We start from the raw sequence: 26764 nt of genomic DNA on the forward strand, positions 1-26764 counted from the left end.
TGAATTCATTGAATTGTTTTGGCATTCAAGACACAACTCTGTTTGGTGTATTTTGATATTCAACAAAACAATCGAATATGTTGTTTTAAGTGTGAGGACAGTTTGGTACAAACCTCAGGGTAATATAAGACTGAGAGGAACGTGTGGGGAAAATAAAAAGATTTGGCCACATTGTGCGGCAGCTTCTCGCTGGTTTCCACAGCGGAAAATGCAAGTAATTAATTTCCCTCGCTACCCACGAGGGATACATAAAGTTACCTTGCCCTAACCTTGAGTATACTGCACACGTCATCTTATGTCTTTTCTTGTGAAATTCACTGACATTTATATTCACCACCAGCCTTTTCACAGTGGTCCATGCAGTGTGTTACCAGAGAGTCTTTGTATGTTCCTCGTCTCAGCTCTCTTTCTAGGGCCTTTGCCTGGTTCCTCACCTCCACTTCATAGACTTTGCGACTGCCCTGTAACAAATCACAGTCACAGACAGGAAACAGACATCAGATATACATTACAACAACAATGAGGGTGAACAATGATCAGCAGCTGACAAACCACGAGGCCTGATTATGAGGTTTGTAGGATATGCAGATGACCTCTTCATGTTGCCATGGTGACAGGAATGCGGGCTAAGGTGGGGGCATTTCTGCAGGAGCAGAGACGCTTTGAACGTTGGAAAGAACTTCTTCTTTTGAATTAAAATGAACTCAGAGAGTCATTTTCTCTCCCAAGACAAAAGCTAAAATGCTAAAAAGACTATGCGGTTTTAGTAAACAATCATCTGGTTACAGACTTTGTCCACAAGATGAATTTACTGTACATAATGTTATTGTGTTCTGCATGTTCATTTAACTGTTTGATAACTTGTCTTGTGGATAATTTTACCTTTGTAACTATTGTGGTTAATTCTGAACAATGGCTGCATTACCATATCAAGCTCTGACTGCATGCTGATTGGCTGAACCAGAAGCCACGGCGCCAAAGTACAGCACATCCCCCGCTGGGGTAAGTGAGAGGCAGACAAAGGAAAGACAGTTCAGTTCCATTCAGTTTTACATCTGAGCTCCATCGGAGTCCCATCTGAGGAGATCCATGAGATCTGATCTCAGGAGATGAGGGCTCGTATCTGGCCTAGCGATGCTAAGCTAAGCTATGGGACAAAGACATTCCAGAGCCAGAAGCGAACTTTCTCTCCCAGAACTAAGAATTCTGTGCCCGTTTTTAAACGTGATTTATACTGAATCATGCAAAATCAAGCAAAGAACCTTTTTGCAACCTTTCAAGTCCAGGACAGCTTTTTCAGACCAGCCTCATCAGTGAATCAGTGCAACAGCCCTTTTTCTGAGGAATGCCTCAGATCCAAGGAGATCTCTGGAGCAGGCCTGCGTGTGGACTGCGTGTGGACTGCGTGTGGACTGCGTGTGGACTGAGCTGCAGTGTGACCCCTGAGTGAAGCCTGGAGGCGACACACAGGTCCTCGACATCACACAGGCCCATCTCCTCACAGCTTCTGGTTCCGTTGTATAAATGCACTTCACAGGCTGATAATATGATCTTAGAATTAACACCGACACACAACTAGATAGATCTAGAACAATCATCAGAATCAGAAAGGGGAACATAGGAACGTGTCCTGTCTAGTCTCTCCATCTGTTATCGACTCATTTGCATATTCCACATTCATATATCTGTTTAATTATTTGGTCAGTAAATCTTCATAATCCACATTTGGTAAAGTGTTCATTCATTTCCAGAAAAGGGGTCAATGTCACGGTTACGTTCTAACAAACCTTCAGATCAACGAGCAAATTAATCTTTAATGAATTAATTTAGATATTTGATTATAGAGTTGTTAAATGCCGAATATACGGCTGGTGCCCCAATTTACTCTTAAAATATGATATCAAACATACCCACACTTATGCAGTGTGACATGTTTGAATTCTTGAACAATTCTTTAATCAATATCAAACCTTGAATTCACAAGTGGGAGGACATTCATAGCCTTGCAGTACTAGTAAGAAGACCCTACAGGTTTCTTAAAGATCATGTGAAGGAACGCGTCTTGATTAAAGGAGACAAAGGCAAAGGCAAGCGTGTCTTCTTTGCGCTAGATATTCCAAACAAGGTATATACTCTAGCCAAGAGTTCCGTAGTAGGCCCAAAAGTAACAAATAAATCCCTCCTTTAGTTGCAACAAAAAAGGCAGTTTTTATATCCTGCAACAACTCCAAAAATACGAACGTGCCGCGTGCAGTGGAGCATGTAGCGGTGCGCGTTTTCGTGCCGTCACCACCGCGCGGAGAAAACAAACAAAGGAACGCTCTCACCGGTCTCGCCGCTCTGGGTCCGGTCTGTCCAATAAAAAATAACTACACACCATTAATAATACAGATCACACATCACAACAATTAACATACATTATAATTATATGTTGCCTGTGCTACAACTAAATGAGGATACATTTCTCTGACTGAACAGTTTAAATTGTGGAGGAGTTGGATGTTGGATATCAGAAAGAGTCCATACCAAATGTATAGAGCACTCGTACATTTTCAAACCAACTCCAAACACTGTTTTATGGCGCAAATATTTGGCGATTTTTTTTTTCTTCTATTTCCATCAAAGGGTGAGAATATTTGTTCTATTCTAAAATGAGCACGGGGATGGGGTTAGAGTCCCTAGTCTAGGGTCAAGACTATGAGTCGTTGACAACTCTGGTACCAGAGAGACCGAGGTTTAGGAGCCTCGGTCTAAGTGGATTTAAGATCCTCAAAAGTCAGGGATGGACTTCAGCCTACCGTTGAATGGAAATAGAATAGACGTGTTCTATTGTGTGAGGTTTAATTACATCTTGGGGATTTGAGGCACCTCAAAAACTAAGAGAATTCGATTGGGAATGTGAAGAATTGTGTGATCGGACCACCGAACTACACAGGAAATGGAATGATGCATTTGAAGAGATCAAACCGCAGATTCGATCGGGGATGGCTAAGAAAAGAATGAAGAAGGAGAAAAAGAAACTCCAGACTCAGGAATGTGAATAATTCGGCGGGTGTAGTCAAACCACCGTACTACACAGGAAATGGAATTATGTATTTGCAGGGATCGAACAGCAGATTAATCGGACAGTGCAAGACACTCCAAAAAAAAGTTAAATACGCTGGCGTTTTGTCAAAAGGAAAGGAAAGAAATCTTCTAAAAATGCACAGGAGAGATGTGAGACAGGTTGCAATGACTAAAGCATGGAAGGACGGACGGGGAGAGAAAAGAGTGGCTGTACTCCTTCCTTGAGGAGTTAGCTCCGTATCCTGGGGAACAACAAACACACAAGATGGCTGCGCATTGCAGAGACGAGTCAAAGAAGAGAATTCACAAACATAGGAACTTTCTTTGGTGATTCATGACATAAAACAATGAACGATGATAAAACAACCTCCATCCATACATCCATCTTTATCCGGGGCCAGGTCGCGGGGGCAGCAGTCTAAGAAGGGACTCACACTCAAACCGTCCCAGTGCAGCTGCAGGTCCGGGTTTGATGGAGCCATCAGGACAACATTGTCTGCAAACAGCAGGGATGAGATCCTGTGGTCCCCAAACCGGACACCCTCCGACCCCTGACCACACCCTCCGACCCCTGACCACACCCTCCGACCCCTGACCACACCCTCCGACCCCTGACTGCGCCTAGAAATTCTGTCCATAAAAATTATGAACAGAACCAGTGACAAAGAGCAGCCCTGAGGAATCCCTCATGGGAACAGGTCTGACTTACTGCAGTGAACACAGCTCCTGCTCCAGTCATACAGGGACCGGACAGCCCTGAGCAAAGGGCCCCAGGACCCCGTACTCCCGGAGCACCCCCCAAAGGACACCCCGAGGGACACGGTCAAAGCCTTCTCCAGATCCACAAAGCACATCTGGACTGGTTGGGCGAACTCCCATGAACCCTCGAGCACCCGATGGAGGGTATAGAGCTGGTCCAGTGTTCCACGACCGGGACGAAAACCACTCTGCTCCTCCTGAATCCGAGGTTCGACTATCGGTCGGATTCTCCTCTCCAGTACCTCGGAATAGACCTTACCCGGGAGGCTGAGGAGTGTGATCCCGCTGTAGTTGGAACACACCCTCCGGTCCCCCTTCCACCACCAATATATATATATATATATATATATATATATATATATATATATATATATATATATATATATATATATAATAATAATATAATATAATATAATATATATATATATATATATATATATATATACAAATATATATATATATATATATATATATGGCCAAAGTCACATATCAAAGTGCAAATCCCATACAATTATGTTATTGCCAGAGCAGTAAATACACAAGTTAAAACAATACATAAGCTCCTCCCACCGGAGGCTACCACTAGCAACTCTAGCTCTGGCGGCAAAACAAATAACTTAACTCACAGAGTCCCTCTTTGCTATTCAAGCTCGAAGTAGCACCAAATTAAAATAACGTGGGCTTTGGTTACACAAAATACAACATTTGTGCTTTAATACAACGTAAAATGTACCTTGCTCTGCAGAGGGGTCGCTAATACAAAAAACGTGTAAATTTAGCTCTGTGATAACTTTAACTATTTCTGTGTTTTTAGCGTCTTTTTCTGTCAAGCTAATTCCGCCAAAAAAGCTACACAGGAAGTGGTTCTTCAAAATAAAAGTACACTTTCTAAAACTGGAATGTTTGTCAAAAGAAAATACATAATTTGTTCTTTACATAATATAACATATATATATATATATATATATATATATATATATATATATATATATATATATATATAAAAATATTATATATATTATATTATATATTGTGATACTTCGCACAAAGGAAGCAACAGAAAGACAAAATAAAGAGGAGGAACTACAAAAATGGAGTGGGACTACAAAATGACCCAGACTACAATAGCATAGCGTGAAGCTAACAGCAGCACCTATGGGAATGCATGGTTAGTAGCTAATGTCGAGCTAATATTAAGCTATTAAATGAATGGAAAGCTGCTAGCCCCGGATTAGCATTTAGTAAATAAACACTCAAAGCTATAAAAACTCAAGCTAGCGTCACGTCATTTTTTCAAATTGTGCCTGGTCTCAGATTACCTCCTGATAAAAATGTTCAGTTGTCTACGATAAATAAAAAGTCTTTAATGAATTTTTAAAAATCTAATTTGGAGAGGGCGCTAGAGAGCCATTTTATTAGCTAGCCTCTACATTTGCATATCATTGTGTTCAACTTGGAAATATACACAAAGGCTCCATTGAAATTTCCCCGTAAAAATAAGACTAAGAAACGTATATATTTTTTAACCTGTTACCACCCACCTGTGGCCGGCGAACATTTTCCATATCTCAAATATTCTCTTACATCATCACTTTTATTTCCGTGGTCAATACCAGCAAGCCATACATCATTTTAAAGCTTATTTTCTCAACAGAACGAATAAGTCATTGATTTACATTGAATAATTTGCCCCAAGAAGCAATTGCCAATAGTTTGTGAGAAAGTCTCAACTTTTACAAACGCATGTCCTGTTTGCTGTTTATGACGGACGAAACGGCTTTAATTCTGTACATCCTTGTGCTCAGTCTGTCCGTAAGGAATCATTGAACAACAATATACACATGTATTTTTACTAAGTTTTCCAATTTCCAGATATTGTCAAGTAAACAAAGTTTTCTTCGTTTCTCGCCGGACGAGAATGCGCTTGTCCGGCGCATTTCTCCGTCCATAACAAATTACCTGTTTGACTTATACGATAGTTTTTGACATCGATCTCTTCTTCAGACTGTTACCTACAGAATGAGACCATCCACGAATTTTTCTGTCACCGGGTTTGTTTGCTACAGCCTCCGGAGGAAAAAAATTCGGCGCTTCCGAAGCGCGCGTCCATCTTTGTTTTTAGCCCTTAGCTTCTGCTAACAGGCACGCAGGAGACTTTGAGTGACATATTATTCTAGCCAATGAGGAGACCTTTTTCCTGATAGGCGGGACAAAGGGCTTATTGACACAGAATCTTCTGTATTCTCGTGCGTAAGGCTCCGGGAAGGCTGTAAAGAGCCAGATTTCTCGGCAGGATTTTGCGCATAACGTTTTCTGAGTTTATTAGCCTTTTGGACGTGCATTTTGTTAGATATATGTATTATTATACCAATACAAAAATAAAATAAAAATATTATATATATATTTTTTTTTTTAACCTCTATATGGGAAATTCATGGGTAAACTCATATTTACACATTTTCACATACATTGTTTTTAGCAGTTATAATAGGTATTAGTGGCCTACGAAACATCAAAATGTATGTTTTATGATCATAGAGGAGCTAAAATTGTAATAAAACAGTTTGGCACAGTTGGCACATATTTGGATCACTTGTTCCGAATAATATTATACTTTTTGATACAAAAAGGTCAACAGCACCAAAATGCCTGTTCCTAGAGATCTGAAACTTTACACAGTTGTTGTCATGACAACAGCATGTGCAGTGAACAGCATATGCACACAATGAAGTATGTCCTGCTCAGGACCATTACACATGGACAATATTCAGGCGAGACTAAAAAAGGATGTTTTGTTTATGTTTGGGCCTCTGTAGTGTAAGTTCTGAAGCCCTGACAGTGTGACATGTGCACATCTGCAGAAACATAACATCCTCTTTTAATAAGCAATGCCATTTGGGTCCAACCATTGTGCACAGGGCGAAAATAGGTGGATGGAAACAGGTTAAAATGTTCCAAAAATTGCAATTTTGTTTAAAAATTCACAAAAACTATACCCAATGGCTTATAAGCTTTAAATGAATAACATTTCATTGTTATTGGGTTTTGTGTCTTGTGGCCATATTTGAAGTGTTTTTAATGAAAACTGTAGGAGGAGATGCTAAATGTACGGCGAGGTGCACTTTTGTCTTTGCCGTGTTTGATTCAAAATGGCCGACTCCCTGTATGATTTAGGGCGGGGTCGTAATATCATTTTTTACACGTCTTCATATGGTCTATTTTTTTGAAGTGACCGTCATATTTAAAAAAAATATTAAGTTGTAGGTGGCGCTAGCGAGTCATTTTTCATCATTCATTTTTTTAGACACCAATTTAATGTCTAACCGCGGGTCGGTTTCAGCGCAGCGCCCGTGCGCATCACCACCCTGCGGGCGCCTCCGCAAACACAAATGTTGATATGAAGAGCCGCGGGTTCGTCAGGCCTGGTTTAAGGGGTCAAAATTGGGGTGGTTTGTGGGGGAAAAAATAATAAAAATAATAATAACGGAAATTCTTTTCTTCCGCAATTTTTTTCTCCTATAAAACCTCAAGCTAGAGTCACGTAATGTTGTCACATTGTGCCCGGTCACATACTTAATCCTTATTAATATTTTCAGCTGTCTATGACAAATAAATGGTCTTTTATGAATTGTTAAAAATAAAATTTGGAGAGGGCGCTAGAGAGCCATTTTAATAGCTATCCACTACATTTGCATATCATTGCGTTCAACTTTAAAATATCCACAAACGCTACGTCAAAACTTTCAAAAAATAACATTTTTTAAGAAATTTTGAATTTTTTTAATATTTCTAGAAATCATGATTTTGTTTAAAATTCACGATGACCATACCTTAAAACTTATCAGCTTCAGAATTCAAACACTACTTTGCTCATGGGTTTTGTGTCTTGTGGCCAAGTTTGAAGTGATTTCGATGAAAACTGGAAGAGAAAATGCCAAATGTACGACGAGGTGCACATTTGTCAGCGCCGAGTTTATCCAATATGGCCGACTTCCTGTATGACTTAGGGCGGGGTCATATATTATTTTTTACATGTCCTCACATGAACTATTTTTGGAGTGAGCGTCATATTTTTACTGCCACTTTTTTTGGCTTCGGGCTCCCATTGGCCCCATGTTATTTGATTTTTGAGGTGGCGCTACTGAGCCGTCTTTTAATCTTTTTTCACGAAACCTTCACTCAAAATTAGAGCTCACGGAGTTCTAATTTTTGATACCACTCACGAGCATATCCGTCTTTGTTTACTACTAGATTTTTGCGTTTTTCCAGGCCCCGGATCAAATTTGAATAAGTCCCTCGCTGGGACGATACTCGTCCTTCAGCTCGGGCCTAATTATATTAAAGGTCTATATATATATATATATATATATATATATATATATATATATTTTATTTTATTAGTTTCCGCATCATTGTTACAACCAATTTAAAACCATCCACCCATCCATCTTCTTCCGCTTTATCCGGGGCCGGGTCGCGGGGGCAGCAGTCTGAGCAGGGACTCCCAGACTTCCTCCTCCCCAGACACTTCCTCCAACTCCTCCGGGGGGATCCCGAGGTGTTCCCAGGCCAGTCGAGAGACATAGTCTCTCCAGTGTGTCCTGGGTCTTCCCCGGGGCCTCCTCCCGGTGGGACATGCCTGAAACACCTCCCGAGGGAGGCGCCCAGGAGGATCCGGAACAGATGCCCGAGCCACCTCAGCTGGCTCCTCTCGACGTGGAGGAGCAGCGGCTCTACTCCGAGCTCCCCCCGTGTGGCCGAGCTCCTCGCCTTATCTCTAAGGGAGCGCACAGCCACACGGCGGAGGAAACTCATTTCGACCGCTTGTATCCGCGATCTTGTTCTTTCGGTCATTACCCAAAGCTCATGACCATAGGTGAGGTCAGAACGTAGACCGACCGGTAAATAGAGGGCTTTGCTTTTCGGCTCAGCTCCCTCTTCACCACAACGGTCCGATGCAGCGACTGCATCACTGCAGCCGCTGCACCGATCCACCTGTCAATCACGTTCCCTCCTTCCCTCACTCGTGAACAAGACCCCGAGATACTTGAACTCCTCCACTTGGGGCAAGGACTCCCCACCCACCTGGAGAGGGCAAGCCACCTTTTTCTGGTCGAGAACCATGGCCTTTTAAAAAATTAAAAGGCCATGGCAATTTAAAACCATTCTAGAAAATTAAATATGTGGTAAAATGGTGACCTGTAGTTCAAAAAAGGAGTCAGCTAAAAAAGTAAATGGGGAGTCAAAATGTATTTCAAAGGAAATCTGAAAGTACAGGCTTGTGAAAATGTTGTAATGAGATTACAACTAAAAAGTCAGGACAAGAAAAAGTAAAGAACTTGTGTGAAATGTGCAGGATCATGGCAGGGCCGGCCCAAGCCTTCAGGGGGCCCTAAGCAAAAACATTTTTGGGGGCCCCTCACCACGTCATCAGAATCGGTTTTATTGCCATTGTCAGTGAACAATTCACATATGGGAACTTTCTTCAACGCAAACAAAGTGCACCAAAACTCCAGGGCATCCGTTTGTCAGTTAGTTTATTCTCAGCACCTCACAAGCTCAAATATTGCTAACTTAAATCCCACAATGCAACTTGGTATTCCGCTGACATCACCTCTACTCCCTGTACAAATAACACACGTCCCAGATATGTTTTGGGGTGTATTTGTGGGCGTTAAGGGTCTACAGCCACATTAGCACATTAGTTTAAATTAATGAACAGGGGGGTCTGGGGGGCCCTCCCCCAGAAATGTTCAGACCTTTTTTGGGTCTTCTGCTGCATTTTAATGTGGTCCAGCCGGCTAAAGTAAGAGTCAAATGTTGAGGTTGTAATGCTATAAAATGATGATGTGATGAAACTGTGCCAGGAGAAAATGACTAAAGCCAGTTATTAATACATTAGTGTACTTAATTACTCAATACAGTATTGGCTATGAAAAATAATTATGGTCAAATTGATTCATTTTAACTGAAAATGTAAAAGTAATAGTTATCTTTAATTATTTATCTTTTACAGCTCCCAACTGTTCCTTCTTGCCAAAGTGACAAAACAAGTTATATTCAATTAAACAAATGGCATAAGCATTGCTTGATTAACAATTAACACTGATAAAACAAACATGTTATTCCCAGAGAATGAACAGAACGAGAAGTGAAGGTCCAAACCTCGCTCTAGTGAAGAGACTGCGTTTCTGCAACTTTGACACTTTTATATAAAAATATATAGTATTATTCTATAACAGACGTAATCATAATATGTCTGGTTATTTTTCACTATCAATTTATTATAATGTATAACAAATAGTCTAATGATGCTTTTTAAATAAATTGAAATGTTTTATTGCTCTATTAAAAGTGAATTACAATATAAATGTTTGTTCTGATCAGAACATCACACACTGGACTCCTGCATGAAACAATGCTGCGATGTGATTGGCTGATGGACCTGACGTGCATAAACCTTTACGTACAATGCTGCGATGTGATTGGCTGATGGACCTTACGTGCATAAACCTTTACGTACAATGCTGCGATGTGATTGGCTGATGGACCTGACGTGCATAAACCTTTACGTACAATGCTGCGATGTGATTGGCTGATGGACCTGACGTGCATAAACCTTTACGTACAATGCTGCGATGTGATTGGCTGATGGACCTGACGTGCATAAACCTTTACGTACAATGCTGCGATGTGATTGGCTGATGGACCTTACGTGCATAAACCTTTACGTTCCTCTCATTCCACGTTAAGAAGTCAAAGTAAAACAGACATCACGAGTCATGATTGATCTCACACATGGTGATGTGAGAGAGAGGGACGCAAACTCAAACCTGCTCATCTCTAACTGAGGCTGCACAGGGGCCCGGGACAGGGGCCCAGGACAGGGCCGCACACTGTTCACTCCAAAGTCTCACATCAGAGGTTCTGGACGAGACGACGCTCGTCCGGACCGGATCTCCGCCTCTTAGTGACCCGGGCCATAGACGCCCCTCACCGGCCTCACCTGCAGCTGACACTACGGGGCTGGTGTAAATGTTAAGCTTATTATCTTTCATTCACACATATTGTGCGCGGGGCAGAGCTCTCGTTGCCTCCAGCCTGAGCGAACTAACGTGACAGACTCGTGTTGTTTCAAACAGCAGCATTAACCGTCTCTTTGTAAGAGAAGTTCAATACCTGAGAGTGTTGTTGAGTTTGCAGTTTCTTTACATCGTCAAGAAGTTTCTTCTTTCGTTTTTCGGCACCAGGAGATATATTCTTCTGGACATGAGGACCACGTTCTGTTGTGTTTATGTTTTGCTCTCGTTCTGCTCGCGCATAATGAAGTTGACCAATCAGCGCAGGTTTGGTGTCTTGGTTGCCAGATTGTCATTACAAATAAATGCGGTTTGTGCGTTATATGTTACCGCTGTGTGCGCTGCCGCGCCAGCAGCGCTACTACACTAGTGGCGCACGCTGCGCTTGCACTTCTCATAAGACGGGTTGCCAGATTGAGGGCCCTTTTAACGCCTCGGGGCCCTACGCGGCTGCTTAGTTCGCTTATAGGCTGGGCCGGCCCTGGATCATGGTTTAATTGTGCCAAGAAACAAGGCGCAGGAAGAGAAAAATCCAACACTAAAATGAATAGAAACAATTTGTTTGATTAAAAAGTGCAGATGAAATACTAATTAAATATCAGAATCAGAAAAAGGTTTATTGCCATTGTCCATGAACAGAATTCCCAACATAGGAACTTGTCTTGGTGATTTGGTGCAAATAAAAGAACTATAAATTAAAAAAAGAAACAATATAAATCTGCTATGGGATAACTGGGTATCAGTAAAAAAAAAGAAAAGAAAGAAAAGGAAATTAACAACCAACAGACGAGCTGGTGCCGCTCCTAAAACAGCACAGAAATGCAACAGATTTATCCCAGAAAGGAGGAAAAGAACAAATTGCGAAAAGAGAGAGACTAAAGGGAGTGAATCAAGTCAAAAATAAGGCCTAAAAACTAATTGGAAACTGTGTCATAGATAATATCCACTAAAATCAGATGTAATAGCAGAATTGCTAAAAGCAAAGTTACACAGAAAGTCCAACTATATTTGCACAAGCAATGTTAAGTCATTTAGCTAAATGTGTCCCTTCAAGAGACAGCCAAATAGAACCTTATGTGGATGACTTTTTAATAGCATCTAAAAACACAGGCATGTGAGAGAGACACAATAAAATTGTTGCAACATTGAGCAGAAAATGGGCACAAAGCAAGCAAAATGAGCTAATTTTTTTTAGAATAGAGTTAAAGTATTTAGGACACGGACAAACAATAACTGAAGACAGAAAACAAGCTATTTTGTGAGCACCGATGCCACAGACTAAAAACTTCTGATGTTCTTTTTTGGACTTGCAAATGACTGCAGGAGCTGGGTACCGTGCTATGCAGAAATAATGCAGCCTCTAAGCAACATTATATATGGTAAAGAACTGAAGATGACATCACTTGGGCAGAAGAAGCAGAGAAGGTTTTCACAGATCTAAAACAAATACTAATATCTAGTACTAGTTTACTGCTTTACTGGATTACAAAAAGAAATTTGAGCTCATGGTGGATTCAAAAAATGTATTCATGATGGTCTGAATAGGACAAGACACAGTGTTAATCTTAAAGCAATAGGATATTACTCAACTAGATTAGACTCTGTGACTTTGTGACATTTGCCCTTTGACTCTTAAAGGTGCCATAACATGCTTTTTTCACGTTTCGTAGTCCATCCTAAGTGTCTAATTGATAATAATAAGGGTTGTGCAAAACCCTTAACATAATAGTTCAGAAATCACCCAGACCTTGGACCCTTCACCAACCCGGAAATGCAGACGGCTTGGTTTGATATTCGCCCCCACCCTTGTGAAGAGCCATCTGGCTCCCCCGCCCAACCCGTGACGTAGTCTCAGAGAGCGTGTGTGCCCCGCCCACCCCGTGACGTAGTCTCAGAGCGTGTGTGCCCCGCCCACCCCGTGACGTAGTCTCAGAGCGGGTGAGGGGGGATGGTGACGCGGTCTTGCAGCCAGCCCCCGTCAGTTTGGAGATTGGAGGAAAGGAGATAGTCTGTAATATAGCTAAACACTGCGGGAATCAATCAAAAAAACACTCTGGGACATATACGAAGCACAAATAGTATGTAATGTAACAATGTAAGAAGGTTAAAAGCTCTGAAAAGTCGATTTTGCATGTTATGGGACCTTTAAAGTTCCTCATGCGTTTCAGCACTGCAAAAGACTTAGAACTCAGCCTTGATAACAGGGGTTGTTTATTCATCGAGAAAAAACAACTTAGGGCAAAATGAGGTTGGCTATGCAATAGTCACAGAAAATGTTGTAGTTAAAACAGGCAAAGTATAATCGAGATACTCTGGACGTGAACAGGGTTAGGGTTAGCAGTAGCATGTCTCAACAGGAGGGATGGTAGGACTCCTACCGGATACAATTTAAAATTCTTGTTTTAACTTTTAGAGCTTTAAATGGTCAGGTCCCATCGTACATCAGCGATCTGATTAAACCGTACACTCCCTCTCGCTCACTAAGGTCCTTGGACCAGAAACTGTTGCTGGTTCCTCGCACCCGTTTTGGGACCAGAGGAGACAGATCCTTCCAGGCTGTTGCCCCCAGACTCTGGAACCATCTTCCGTTCTCCCTACGGTCACTGGACTCAGTTACTGCTTTTAAGGGTCAGATTAAAACCTTTTTATTTAGTCAAGCCTTTTAAATGCACTTGTTTTACGGACTGATTTTACTGTATATTGTTGTATATGTATTGCTCACTGTAAGTTTTTTGTGTTTTTATTGTTTTATTCTGTGTTTTGTGAAGCACTTTGTGACCTCTGTCTGTGAAAGGTGCTATACAAATAAAATTTACTTACTTACTTAACTTACATAGAAATTCAGCTTATGGATTGAATTCTTATAAATAAAATTGTAGGACTTTAAAGACATGAATAAGTGTGAAGGGAAACATTATTGTTATACGTTTGCGGAAAGGAGAAATGGAACAGTAAAAGCAGGCTCAGAAAAGCAATGGATGAAACAGGGTGAAAGTTGGTGCAGTGTTTAGAGTTGGTGTAACTGCACATCAATAGTAGTAAAACAGCTGGAGAAACTGATTTAGCCACACCCATGAGGAAGTGATCTAAAGAAAATGATGTGAAATTAACTCATTCTGTACCCGCAATATTTCTGTGCAGGACAGACAAGATGTCAATCCAGGTGAAAAGAGCTGTTCCAGCTCGCGGTGAGAAGAACGGACCAACCTGGATTCACCAAAGCCAGTGGAAAAAAAAACAGCTCCTGAGTGATCTGTAATAAGTACAAATATACTCTGACGGCCTGTATAGGTCCGGTAAAGTAATATTTGACCTTATAACAGTTACTATGGGAATTAAAGGTGGTTCTTCTCCTGCTGGTGACCTGTCTCTGGTGGATGCATCAAGAGATTAATGATGACAACCAGAAAAGAAATTAACGCTTACAATCAGGGTGAAAGAATTACCAAGGCTTTTGTGACACAATAACGGACTCCAAATGAAAAAGAAAGCAAAGGGCTATCAATACGGACTCAAAATGTGCCTAGTAAATGGTGAGATAAGAACATTCCTGCTGCCAATTACAACTATGTTTCCAGGATCGAGTGACCAGTCTTTCTACATAATTTTCTACTCTGAAACATCATAGGCATCTGTGGTGGAATACACCGGATCTGACTGGACAGCCCGATGAGAGACGACCTGGTCAAATGTGCTGAAGTGTATAGTAATGGCTTACCATACGTGAGTCTCACAGTAGATTTAAACATCAGAAACTGTTTGACTTTTAAGATTGTGTGGTGTGTATGATGGCAAGACCCAGCTACAAAGTGTTCCCCGCTTTCCAGGGGGATGTGAATATTTGTGTGTTACTAATGAAGGCTGAAGGAAAAGGCCCTACAAATAATTGTATTAAATATGTTACGAATCAGTCTGTAATTACATATAACAGCTCTGTACCTCATTTTCTCAGGAACTCAGGGACAAACAGAGACTACAGCGCATTGTGCGCTCTGCTGAGAAGGTGATCGGCTGCGAACTTCCATCTCTGCAGGACCTGCACATTTCCAGGACTCTGGGACGTGCAGGTCGGATCACAGCTGACCCATCTCACCCTGGACACCAACTATTTGAGCCACTCCCCTCAGGCAGGAGGCCACTCCCCTCAGGCAGGAGGCCACTCCCCTCAGGCAGGAGGCTAAGTTCCATTCGGACCAGAACCTACCGTCACAAGAACAGTTTCTTTCCTCTGCCGTTGGACTCATGAACACTGCCTAATCGGGCAGGGAATCGCTGGGTACCTCACGATACGATACACGGCTCACGATACGATAATATCGCAATATGGCGATACTGCCGCGACATGGCAATACTACAATTATCGATATATTGTCTATAATAACTCGCGATATATCATATGTTAAAAAGGCTCCATGAGACACTGTCATGTTGGCCCTTCAAGGGGCGGAGCCTAGAGCACCGCTGAGCACTCTGTGCAAGATCCGAGAGGAGAGAGAAAAAGAGAAGAGTTTGTTGCGTCGGAGTCATGGATCTATTGTAATACCAGAGTTTGCCATCAAAATTCTGATACGTTTACAGTTGAAATTAGCAGTTCGTTTGCCTCCCCAGTCTAGCAGTGGGTGCGTGATAAGACCTCACACACCCGCATGATCTGACGCTGCCATTTCCGTGTCTGTGAACGACTTCTTCTACTGCTCACAGCCAATATCGCCCTGTGCTATTGTCGCTTTGTTTACATGTCGCTTCAATCTGGAACATTCCCAATGTCTTTGAAAACTGCAGTCATAAAGTCTCTCCTAAAGAAGAGCAGTCTTGATGCTGCAGTCCTGAGTCATGACCGGCCCATCTCTAATCTGCCATTTTGGGGCAAAGTTCTTGAAAAAGTTGTTTACAACAGCTCACGGATTTCAAAAAAACGAATTTCTCCAGCTGAACTCAGACAAGACTGAAATCATCGTCTTCGGCCACAGAAACAAAGAGAAAGTGTTAGCAGTGTCCAGTCTCTCTCTCAGAGAGAGAGACTGGACACATATATATAACCTGCAAATCAAATTAGAAATCTGGGGGTAATAATGGACTCAGACTTGAATTTTAACTGCCACGTCAAATCAATAACAACAGCAGCTTTTTACCATCTAAAAACATAGCTAATATCACAATATATCACAATATAAATATAGTGTCTAAACTAGATTTGGAGAGACTTATGCGTTTGTCTCCAGTAGATTAGACTGTAACGGCCGCTCACTGGTCTCTCCAAACGAGCTGTAAAACAGCTGCAGTACATCCAGAACACTGCTGCTCGGGTCCTGACTAGAACCAGGAAGTACCATCACATTAGTCCTACTCTAGCAATGTTCAAATCTAAGCTGAAAACTGTTTTTTTTAGCTGCGCATATGACTGAAAGGATTTTCTTTGCACTCTTCTGTTTCATACCTATTATGTCTGTCTGTTTTGAGATTTCTGTCATGTCTTTGTGATTTTACTTTAACTATTTGACGGATAGCCTGAAAATAGCACCTTTAAATGTCTTTAAATTAAGGGAGTGTCTACAGAGCCGAAACTGCCACGTTATTTTGTGCCGCGGCTCCTGAAACTGCTGCGCTATTTGACCGCGCCGTTTTAGACCGCGCCGGGTTAAGGTTAGGGTTGGGGTTAGGGTTAGGGTTAGCCATGAGGCTATATGCCAGTGCCGGGGTTCCTGAAACTGCTGGGCCATTTGACCGCGCGCGGCTCTGCAGCCACAGCCTTAAATTAAAGGTCTTTCTTTAGAGAAATTCCTTATAAATAATTGGACACAATTACAAATGAACATGTAAACACAATAGCCCATTGTGCCGGTGTCCACAGCAGAACACACGCTGGTCAGATGGTCAGTCAGCACTAAGGCCACTGTAAAGTCCAGCTGACGCTGCTGGTCAAACATGGGAAAGAATCAATCTAAAAGCAATGTGTCCATCCCGGAGGCGCCTGTCACGCTGGAAATGTCAAATAAATATGGGAAAGAGTGTCTGGAGTGTCTGCCAGTGTGGTCCAAGAGATTTGGTTTCCCTTCTGGTCGATCACCAAGCACAGACAAAATGTATGATTCATGTCAGCAAAATTCTTTAAGTGAATGAATAGAAATTAATGTTTTGTGATTTCTTTCATGTCTTTGTGATTTGAATGTATTCTTTTCCTGTTGTGTGAAGAACTTTGAATTGCTCCAAATAAACTTGCCTTGCTGTCTATTTTATTTCACGTACTCATGCCAATAGTTTGGTGTAAAATAGAAGGTTACCATTGATAATGTTCCAATAAAGAGAGCTTATGAAATTGTAACTTACAGCAATATACTCTTCATCCAGTTTAACATTTTTTTGCATGGCCTGCAGAACCTCAATCTGGAACCACCGGAACTGTAACAGAGTAAGAAAAACTGGATCACATACTGCCTAGGTACATTTATTTTCAGAGGCTTTGTCTAGGCATATGTTTAAAGCATTTGTAAAGTACTTTTGGTACTAGTTTGGCACGTACTTTGAGCAAGTTTCTTCCAGACTGCCTCTTACACCAAGTATTGTGCACTACAGTGCATATTTGGAGTCACCCAATGGTGGACTGGCATATGTCATTGACCCCAATGTGCATCCACACTAATGCAGATGCATACCGTCAGGTCATTTCAACATTTAAATGTTCAATGTTCATATTATTAAATTGCATAAAATGAATATAAAGAACATAATTTGAAGGGTATTTGGCAGAGTTTAAGAACAAGAAAAAAAGAAAAGATGGATTATTTTAGACTTTCAATTGGACAGCTTTGCCTGGAAAGGGGAGTTTACACCGGGCTGTACCGGCTTTGAGCCTTTCTCACACAGCTGCGGGTGATGCCGCGAGAGTGGGTTGTGCATGTTGGTCGTGTTTCCCGTGTACCGAACTTTTGAAACGCAGTTATTGCATATTGCACGGCCCTTTCGAGCTTTCTACCATCTGTGCCGGAATAGAAGCCAAAGTGAGTCCATACTTTGGACTTAAATGTTGCTGGTGCGTCTCACTTTTCTTTTCTTAATCTGACGCTTTCATTTCCGTGTCCGTGAACGACTTCTTCAACCGCCCACAGCCAATATCGCCCTGTGCGCCCCCTAGCTAACGCCAAGGAAGTGTCTCAACAAAGGAACGGCGAAAAGAGCCATTTATAGCGGCTTTTACAACAAAAGATCGATACTTGACGAGAACGTATCGATAATCGATAGCAGGAGAAAATATCGCAATATATCGATATTTTGGCGCACCCATACTCTAAGCACTTTGCACTCACTGCACTGTTCACTTCTTATTGCGCTACATATTTTATTTATGTACATATCAAGCCTAACTTTATTTTAACTTTACTTACCCATTTTTTTCATATCTGGTAGCTATTCATTGTTTATTGTTTTGTATTCAATGTTTTGCTGTTTGTGCTGCATTGAATCACCAGGACAAGTTCCTGTGGTTGTGAATTTTGTTCATTGACAATGGCAATAAACCTTATTCTGATTCTGATGCTGCCTCGATGTGTGACCCTCCAGATGTCTAAAGTCTGTGCTGAACAGTTTGTTAGTCTCACTCACATAGTTAACATGTCGCTTCAATCTAGAACATTCCCAATGTCTTTGAAAACTGCGGTCATAAAGCCTCTCCTATAAGGCGCAATGGACGATTTTTCGGCGATTTGAGAACTCAGGCGGAAGTGCACATGCCACTCCCCCGTGCACATGCCACTCCCCCGTGCACATGCCACTCCCCCGTGCTCATGCCACTCCCCCGTGCACATGCCACTCCCCCATGCACATGCCACTCCCCCGTGCGGACTGATACAACACACACGTGCGTTTGTTTATTAGCGCGACGGATCACATCGCATCTCTCGTCTCCCGTAGATTTCCGTCTCTTCTGAGTCAGCTCGAACTGTCTTTCTCCGTCTTCATTTTGCCCTGTACACTGAGGGAACTATATTATGATAGATCAATGCGCTTAGACATGTGGAAACGTGGGGACGAGCCTCACGCGACTGCAGGTGAACGAGGCTCTGGAGGTGAGCAGTAGGTGCGTTTTATGATTGACACGTGGCAGGACTAATGGGCAGTCCACGCCACGAGGAAATAAGACTCAAATTTGGGCCAAAAAAATCATCCATTCAACCTTTAAGAAGAGCAGTCTTGATGCTGCAGTACTAAATAATTACCGGCCCATCTCTAATCTGCCATTTTGGGGCAAAGTTCTTGAAAAGGTTGTTTACAACAGCTCACGGATTTCCTCTTAATATACAACTCATTTGATGTTTTTCAGTCAGGTTTTAGACCTCATCACAGCACTGAGACTGCTCTTGTATAATGGGAATAATGGGATGTCCTGGATGTCACTACCAGACATCCAGCGCACATGTGTTGTAAAGAAGGTGTTGTATTCCCCAGTGTTGCTGTCATACTACATAGACATTGATTGTAAACTGGACGCTTTGACGTTGCCGCGTGAACTCTCCTTTAGTGTATATTAAAGTTGGTTTAAACCAGTGGTGCCACACAGAGCAGGCAATAGGCCCACAGAAGCAGTTTGATGTTTAAAAGTGCACTATGTAATTTTTGGTGAAGGTTCATTCTGTCTACTATTTTCAACTGTTAGACAATGATTTGTTTGGTCAGACAGGAGTGTTTCGCTTCTCTCTGCTCTATGTCGTCCCTTGGTCGGTCGCTCGCACGCTACGTTCTGCCACTCCCAGCTGGCTCGCTTGGTTGATGGTTTTTTTGGTAAGCGTTAGCTTTTTGTTTGGCCTGGTGGGACAAAGTTTTTTTGGCCCAATTGTCCCATTTGTGTTAGGTTAAATACGTGCATATAAATTAAATCTTTGCATTTTGCCTCTGGTGTCCTTTTATACATTGAAAAATCAATCTGTATCTTTACAACATGCATTACTTTATATTGCAACCCACATCAACTAAAGGAGTCAGAGCCCTGTCAGTGGACATGATACTCACCACTCCCTCCATTTCTGTGCTGAGCCTCTTCTGAGTCTCTGAGATCTGGAGCAGCACTTCCCCTGTTCAGCAACATCAACACAAATCAATACAATTTACTCTTTCTGAGTGCAAACATTATTATAAAATATGTTACGATGCACGTACTACTTAATGTATTTAGCAAACATAAACACAAAAAGAATATTACAACTAAAGAGATGGCACATGTTAGTGATATCAACAAACTTTTTTCACCTTCAACAAACTTTTTTCACCTTCTGTACATTTTTATCTCTCTAGGTGTAAGCCGAACAAGACATCCCGCAACTAGTTTAAGGGCTAGAACCAATTTCATGACGCTGCAACAATAGCAGCCATACATTTGCCATGCGTCTACCCACTGTACCACCGGCAAAAAATGCCGTTTTCTTCAACCAGTGAATGGACTGTGTTTAAAATTAAGCTAAGGCCTTGTGAAATCTCTCTCAGTTGTAATTATAAAGATATAACCCACTTGGTTTCCGTCTGAACAAAATGCAGTGAAACAATAGGAACTTGTCACTAAACTTTTTGGAACAAGCCTAAAAACACCTAAAATAGCAACTTTGACATTGGGAAGTCACCGATTCATCTGGAGTGGAAGGAACGAATCACCCAGACACTAAGAACTATTCCTGAAGTTTTGACTTGGACTTCGGACGAACCGACATACCCCTTCATGACAAAATTACGTTTAAGCATTGAGCTCGTCCAATCCACCCTAATGATATTGAAGTGGTCAGGAACCATCTTCGTCACTTGCTCGATGCTGGTGTAATACGTGAGTCTGCATCGCCGTTTTCGTCGATGCAGACTTTACTCTCTACCGAATTTTGAGGAGTCAATTTCTGCGCTCAATGGGTCCTGTTAATTCAGTGTGCTGGATCTCAAATCCGGTTATTACCAGATTGAAAGGGACAAAGCCAAAACTGCTTTTGCAACTCTATTGGGCTTCTGGGAGTTTAATCAAATGCCAGAGAGAATAACAAATGTCCCTAGTACATTTCAACACCTCATAGAGAAGTGTATGGGGGAACTGCACTTCTTGGTCTTCATCGATGACCTCATCATCTTTTCGGACCCCCTTGAAGAACATGAGCGCTGTTTATTGAGGATACTCCACCATATCAAGGAGTATGGCCTCAAGTTGTCGCCAGAAAAATGTACATTTTTCCAGACTTCTGTGAAATATCTGGGCCATGAGGTGTCTGAGAGAGGAGTGGAGACTGATCCTGATAAAGTCAGCGCTCTAAAATCCTGGCCAATTCCCTCTACATTGAAGGCGCTGCAGTCTTTCTTGGGATTTGTGGGGTATTATAGAAGATTCATAAGTGGATACTCTGCTATTGCAAAGTCACTGAATGATCTGACCAAAGGATATACCCATCCTGGCCACTCTACGCAGAAGCGCACCACTGACAACCACTCCAGTCTTGGGTTTTGCTAACCCAAACCTGCCGTATATTCTGCATACCGATGCCAATACCACCGGGCTCGGAGCCACTTTATTTCAAGAGCAAGGTGGTCGGTTGAAGGTGATTGCATATGCTAGCCGTAGTCTGTCTACCAGCGAAGCACGATATCTCGCCCATAATAACCGAGAAGTTTCACGATTACTTGTATGGCGCTGAATTTGTCGTGATAACTGACAATAATTGTCTAACATATATTTTGACCTCCACAAAGCTAGATGCAGCCAGCCACAAGTGGCTAGCAGCCTTGGCAACGTACAATTTCAAGCTTCAGTACCGCGCTGGCAGAAGGAACCATGGATGCTTTGTCACGACGGACACATTACAGCAACTTTGACCTAAGTCTATAAAAAGAATGGGACTTAGTTTGGCAATTCGCCAGAGATCATGGTACTGACAAAGCTAATGAAGCCCCGCAGGATGTTGTTTCTGCCATCTGCCTCAGTTTGTTGGCAAGAACTTCATCTTTTTCGATCCTGCCAACTGTTCAATTAACCTGGTTGAGTCCATGAGTCTTACAGCAAGTATCATACCAGACTGTTTTGCAAATGAGACACAGCATGGGCTGTCTGTTGTTCTGATTCTGGCACATCTTGACTTGAAGGACAGACAGCGGACAGATCCTTGTATTCGGGAAGTCATCTACCAGATGGAAACAGGAGAAACAATTCCACCAACATCTAAGCAGGAGTTACCAGATCTCTCTCATATTGCGTGAATTAAACCACCTTGAACTGCAAAATGATGTTTTGTACCGTAGGAGACAAGACAGCGAGCGGATTGTGTTTCAGCTGGCGCTTCCTGAAGACCTACAGCCAAGTGTTTTCTCTGCTCTTCACAACAATGTGGGACATATGGGAGTGGCAAATCTCATTTGCTCAAGAAGACAAAGATCCGAAACTGACCTCGGTTTGTTCGACGTAAAGCGTTCCCCGAGAAAGCTGCTCCTTTGGTGAACATCCAAGACATACTCTTCTGCTCTAGCTACTTTGTATGCCTCCTGGTTCTGACAGAGCACTTTACAAAGTATACCGTGGCAATACCAACTGTCAACAAGAAAGCAAGGACAGTAGCAAAGTGCCTCTAGGAAAACGTCATAGTGCACTACGGGATCCCAGAACGGTTGCACACTGACCAAGGGCCGAATTTTGAATCCAAACTAATCAAAGAGCTTAATGACATTGCCGGCATTAAAAAAAAAACACGAACCACGCACTACCATTCTTGCGGTAATCCAGTCGAGAGATTCAATAGGACACTTCTGAATGTGCTGGGAACACTAGAACAAAAACAAAAGGCCACCTGGAAGGAATATGTCAGACCATTGGTTCACGCATATAATTGTACCTGTAATAAGGTGACTGGCTTTACACCATATGAACTTATGTTTGGCCATTCCCCTCGGCTTCCTGTAGACATTAATTTTGGCTTACCTTCCCGTGAACCAGCTTTGAAATCCCACTCTCAGTATGTGCAAAGCTTACGCTTGTGCTTAAAAGAGAGTTATCGGCTTGCTTTCAAGAACACTGAGAAATCGGCTGAGGAACAAACATCAATTCGATCAACAAGTGACCCCATCAAATCTTGATAAAGTTGACGGAGTCTTGGTTTTGAATGTGCGGCTCCGCAGCAAGCAAAAGTTGGAGAATAAATGGGTGGGAGATGTCTAAGTGGTCGTTAAACGCGCTGAAGATTTACCTGTGTATACTGTGCGATTAGAACACGATGTAACTGGGCCAACTCGCACTTTGCACGTGACCTCCTGCTCCCTGCCAGTTCTGATGGTGACCCTCCAGCTTCTACACCTGTTTGCAGACCTTGGACACGCAGTCAGCAGCCAGCGTTGAAAGAGGAAGATACTGACTTGAACTTTCCTCATGTTTACGTCCAGCCGACATTCAAGGATCCAACCCCGAGTTCAGGTCCACTGTGCCTGATCTTCAACTCCTGTCATCTGTTGTGCCTGATGCTGTGAATCAAGAGCTTCTTTCTTCCGCTTCAATCCACTTCCCGGAAAGTGTGATGATGATGATGAGATCGTACTGTTGCTCCTGAAGTTCCTTCGCCTGTGGAAGAAACTGAAGGTGAACCGGAGAACCACTTACCTGAGACTGAAGACAATCTACTTACCTGTGGGGCTGATTACGAAGTATCTAAAAGAGAACCAATGACCCCTGCCCAAGTAGAGACACCCCCAGTTTTGAACAAGACCTAATTCGATCTAGCTGAGGAACCCATCAATATTGCTATTTTGGATTATGCTAACTTTATTCCCTGACAATCTATTAGACAGCGACAAACGCCCAGGCGTTTCCAATACTCCGCTTAAGGTAATCCTCTTGTTTCTGAAGCATTAATTAACGGGTCTTCCACTCGTCTTCACCAATCGCAAGTTCAAGTGGTCTAGCATGCACCGGGAGTAGCATGGTCTAAGGGTGGAGGGTGTAACCCGGGTGAAAAAAAGACACATTCTATTCCCCAATCTCTGTGTTTAGTGCGTCCGCTTACGTGACCCAGTGCGTTCACACACCTGGCTCTTTGCGTCCAATCAGGGGCCAATATTAGCCGGTAGCACAATACTGTCAGTAGGTGCGAGGCTAGCATTTGTTTGCATTTGTAATGAATGTTTTACTGGTGCTAATGAGTTGAGCTACATTTTAAGTAGTTTGTACAGAGTAAGCCCTGCCCTATTTCACATTTTGCTTGTTGTACAGCAATATTTGCTTATAATGAATATTTATGAATAACACCATTAGTGTTATTAATAGGAGATTGATATTTAGTGTGCACACCAATGATGTAATGTTATGATTGAAACCTGTGGGCCTGTGTTTTATCCAGGCCAGGTTCTTAGCCTTTTTGATGGTGAGCTAATGAATTAACCTTTGAGCCCAACCTGAAGATTCCGTCTACAACCCTGAACTGCACCCGCTCTGGTCGGGCTCACTGTAGCCTTTTGAACGCTCTCTGCCTCGTACCTCATTTTTGCTGGTTCGGTTCATTAATTCATTTTCTAACCTCAAAAGCATTGATGGACTAGTTGGGTTTTGGATGTTAACCCATTGGATCTTATCATCTGAACTGAACTGTGTGGGGGGCCGTGGGTTATGAATTTAGAACGTTTGATATGTGCGATATCATTGTGAACCACTGTGATCAACTTTTGTGAATGGCCATTCTAGTGTTTAATTGTCTTGTCCTGTTTGTTTATTCAACTACTAAATAAAATATGGTACCACTTTTCAAACACAAATTATCAGTCTCTGTCTTCTCTTTCTCTAGGAGTCGTAGCTGTTCATCTGGTTCTCACCCAATGATCTGCTATCGCTATAATATGCAACTTATATATTATATAGTAATCTAATTATTCCAACCTATTATACCTGTCACAGACAAGATAATCATAATAAAACAGCTTTCATCATGGGCATAAATAACACAAATTATGTGTAAACGTTATAGAATAATGAAAACAGTCCAATTTAGTTTAGATCTTGTGGCCTTTGCGAGCTTGTTAATTTTTTTTTATATAAATATATGCTTTGTGCAAAATGATACAAGATATAGAGCTATATTTTACAAAGGCTCTACAGCGCCCCCTTGAACATGTATTACTTTGATGTAGACAAATCATATTTGGCACAGACATTCTTCTTACCATTTTGAATGAAATAGCCAAAGACGGCATACCTCTATCTGCAAGCATGTTACCATGGCAACCTGACAAATATTGCCATAGACTTACATGCGTTTTGGTTTACAGGCATTTTGACCCTGCGATGAGTTGGCCACTGTCCAGGGTGTACCCTAAGGCCCAAAGTCACTGGGATAGGCTCCAGTCACCCGTGACCCCAAAAGGGAACAAGCGGGAGAAAATGAATGAATGGGATGAACAGTTGAAATTTGGCACACATATTCTCCACATCACACTGAACATAGAAACCAACAGGGACATAATTCTATCTCGAACTGTGCGGTCGTGAATATGTTGGATGAAGTAGTATAAAGTTGGCACTGTGTGTGAGGAGAGGGATGCAAGGGGCCTTTAGCGAGGACCTTTATCGCTGCACACGGCTAAAATATGTGACTCGCCACGGCAATTGTCGGACCATGTCGGCCTCGGTGAAACTGAGAAAAACAGCATTTTACTTTTTTTTCCCCAAATTTGTGATTTTCGTTTTTTTGCAGAATGTGCTAGATGAAGTTATGAATAAGCCCCTGTGTGCTTCAGATAACACTATTGGTTGTCTTAAACGTATACATTAAGCTGTTAAAAATGTGGTGTTTTCGGGTCTTTTTCCTGCTCTCCTGGGGGGCGTCACCTTTTTCTAGCCAACGTATTGTTTACATTTTCCACCAATCAGCTGTGATCCTCATGGCAGCTGCTGCTCCGTGTTTTCCTCTCATTACTCCAGACCGTCTGCAGAGCACAGTCTTCAGAGCTTACATTTCCTGGACTACATTGCAACGGAACTGTTTACTCAGGTACACTTTTACTTTACTACTAAATTATTGCTTTAACGCTGTGTTTTAAGGCGGTCTCGTGATCAATTTAGAATCTTACTTGTCTGCTCCGGTGGAGCTAATGCTAAGCTAACATGTTGCTTCAGTGCACTCTGCAATACGGGCTTAATGTGACTACTTGCTGTTATCACCATGTTATCGGGTTATTTTTCGGCGTGGGTTGGCCCGTGGGTTGTGTGGGTCGTGCTTTGTGTGTATTTTATGGTGCTAAACCGGCTGTTAGCCCCACAGTCCGGAGCTAAACGCAGCTATTCAGAGCTAAGTTGTAAGCTAAACTTTGCTATAGTAGAAAAAGCTTCAGTTGTAGTCATCTGGACTCAGTTTGAAAAAATAGACGTTTCGACTCTCATCCAAGAGTCATTGTCAATAACAGAATTTAGGTCGAGAACTCCCATATTAATACTGTTCTGTGGTAAGACCCGCCCATTGGGAGGAGCCTTCCTGAAGTAGAAAGAGTTATTTTGTTTCAACAGAAACTCCCCCCTTGTATCTACCGAGCTAGCCTATTCAGAATCTTAATGGGCTATTAGAAACCTCTTTGTCTTTGTGAGACCCTGGCTCAACCACCCTGAGTACCTGATTAGCATCTGAATGTCCTGGTCCTGGTCCTCTACCTTTCCAGGGGTTCAGTAACCCATTATAAATAACAGGAAGATTAAACCTTAGCCCTCCATTTCTGTTTAAAGAAGGTCTTTCTTTTTTAACAAAAATAGCTTCCTTGACTCCTCTTTCAAACCATCTTTTCTCCCTGCTTAAAACCTTCACATCACCGTCTTCAAACGAGTGATTAGAGGCTTCAAGATGGAGATGCACGGCACTCTGTGGACCTGAACTAGTATT

At 42.1% G+C, this 26764-nt stretch overlaps 1 protein-coding gene across 1 annotated transcript in view; it reads right to left on the reverse strand.

Annotated features, from left to right (window-relative positions):
* The window catches only part of LOC140377305 (BAR/IMD domain-containing adapter protein 2-like 2), a 70981-nt gene that overhangs the window by 38441 nt on the left and 5776 nt on the right, over positions 1–26764 (reverse strand). The window contains exons 4-6 of the mRNA XM_072462674.1: positions 19908–19969; positions 17232–17303; positions 372–461 (exon numbers count right to left, since the gene is read on the reverse strand). Coding sequence (XP_072318775.1) covers positions 372–461; positions 17232–17303; positions 19908–19969 — 224 coding nt within the window. The remainder of the gene's footprint in view (positions 1–371; positions 462–17231; positions 17304–19907; positions 19970–26764) is intronic.

Source organism: Eucyclogobius newberryi, unplaced genomic scaffold, assembly GCF_026437365.1.
Source record: "Eucyclogobius newberryi isolate DKJ021-1_F unplaced genomic scaffold, fEucNew1.0.hap1 SCAF_4, whole genome shotgun sequence".
Lineage (NCBI taxonomy): Eukaryota > Metazoa > Chordata > Actinopteri > Gobiiformes > Gobiidae > Eucyclogobius > Eucyclogobius newberryi.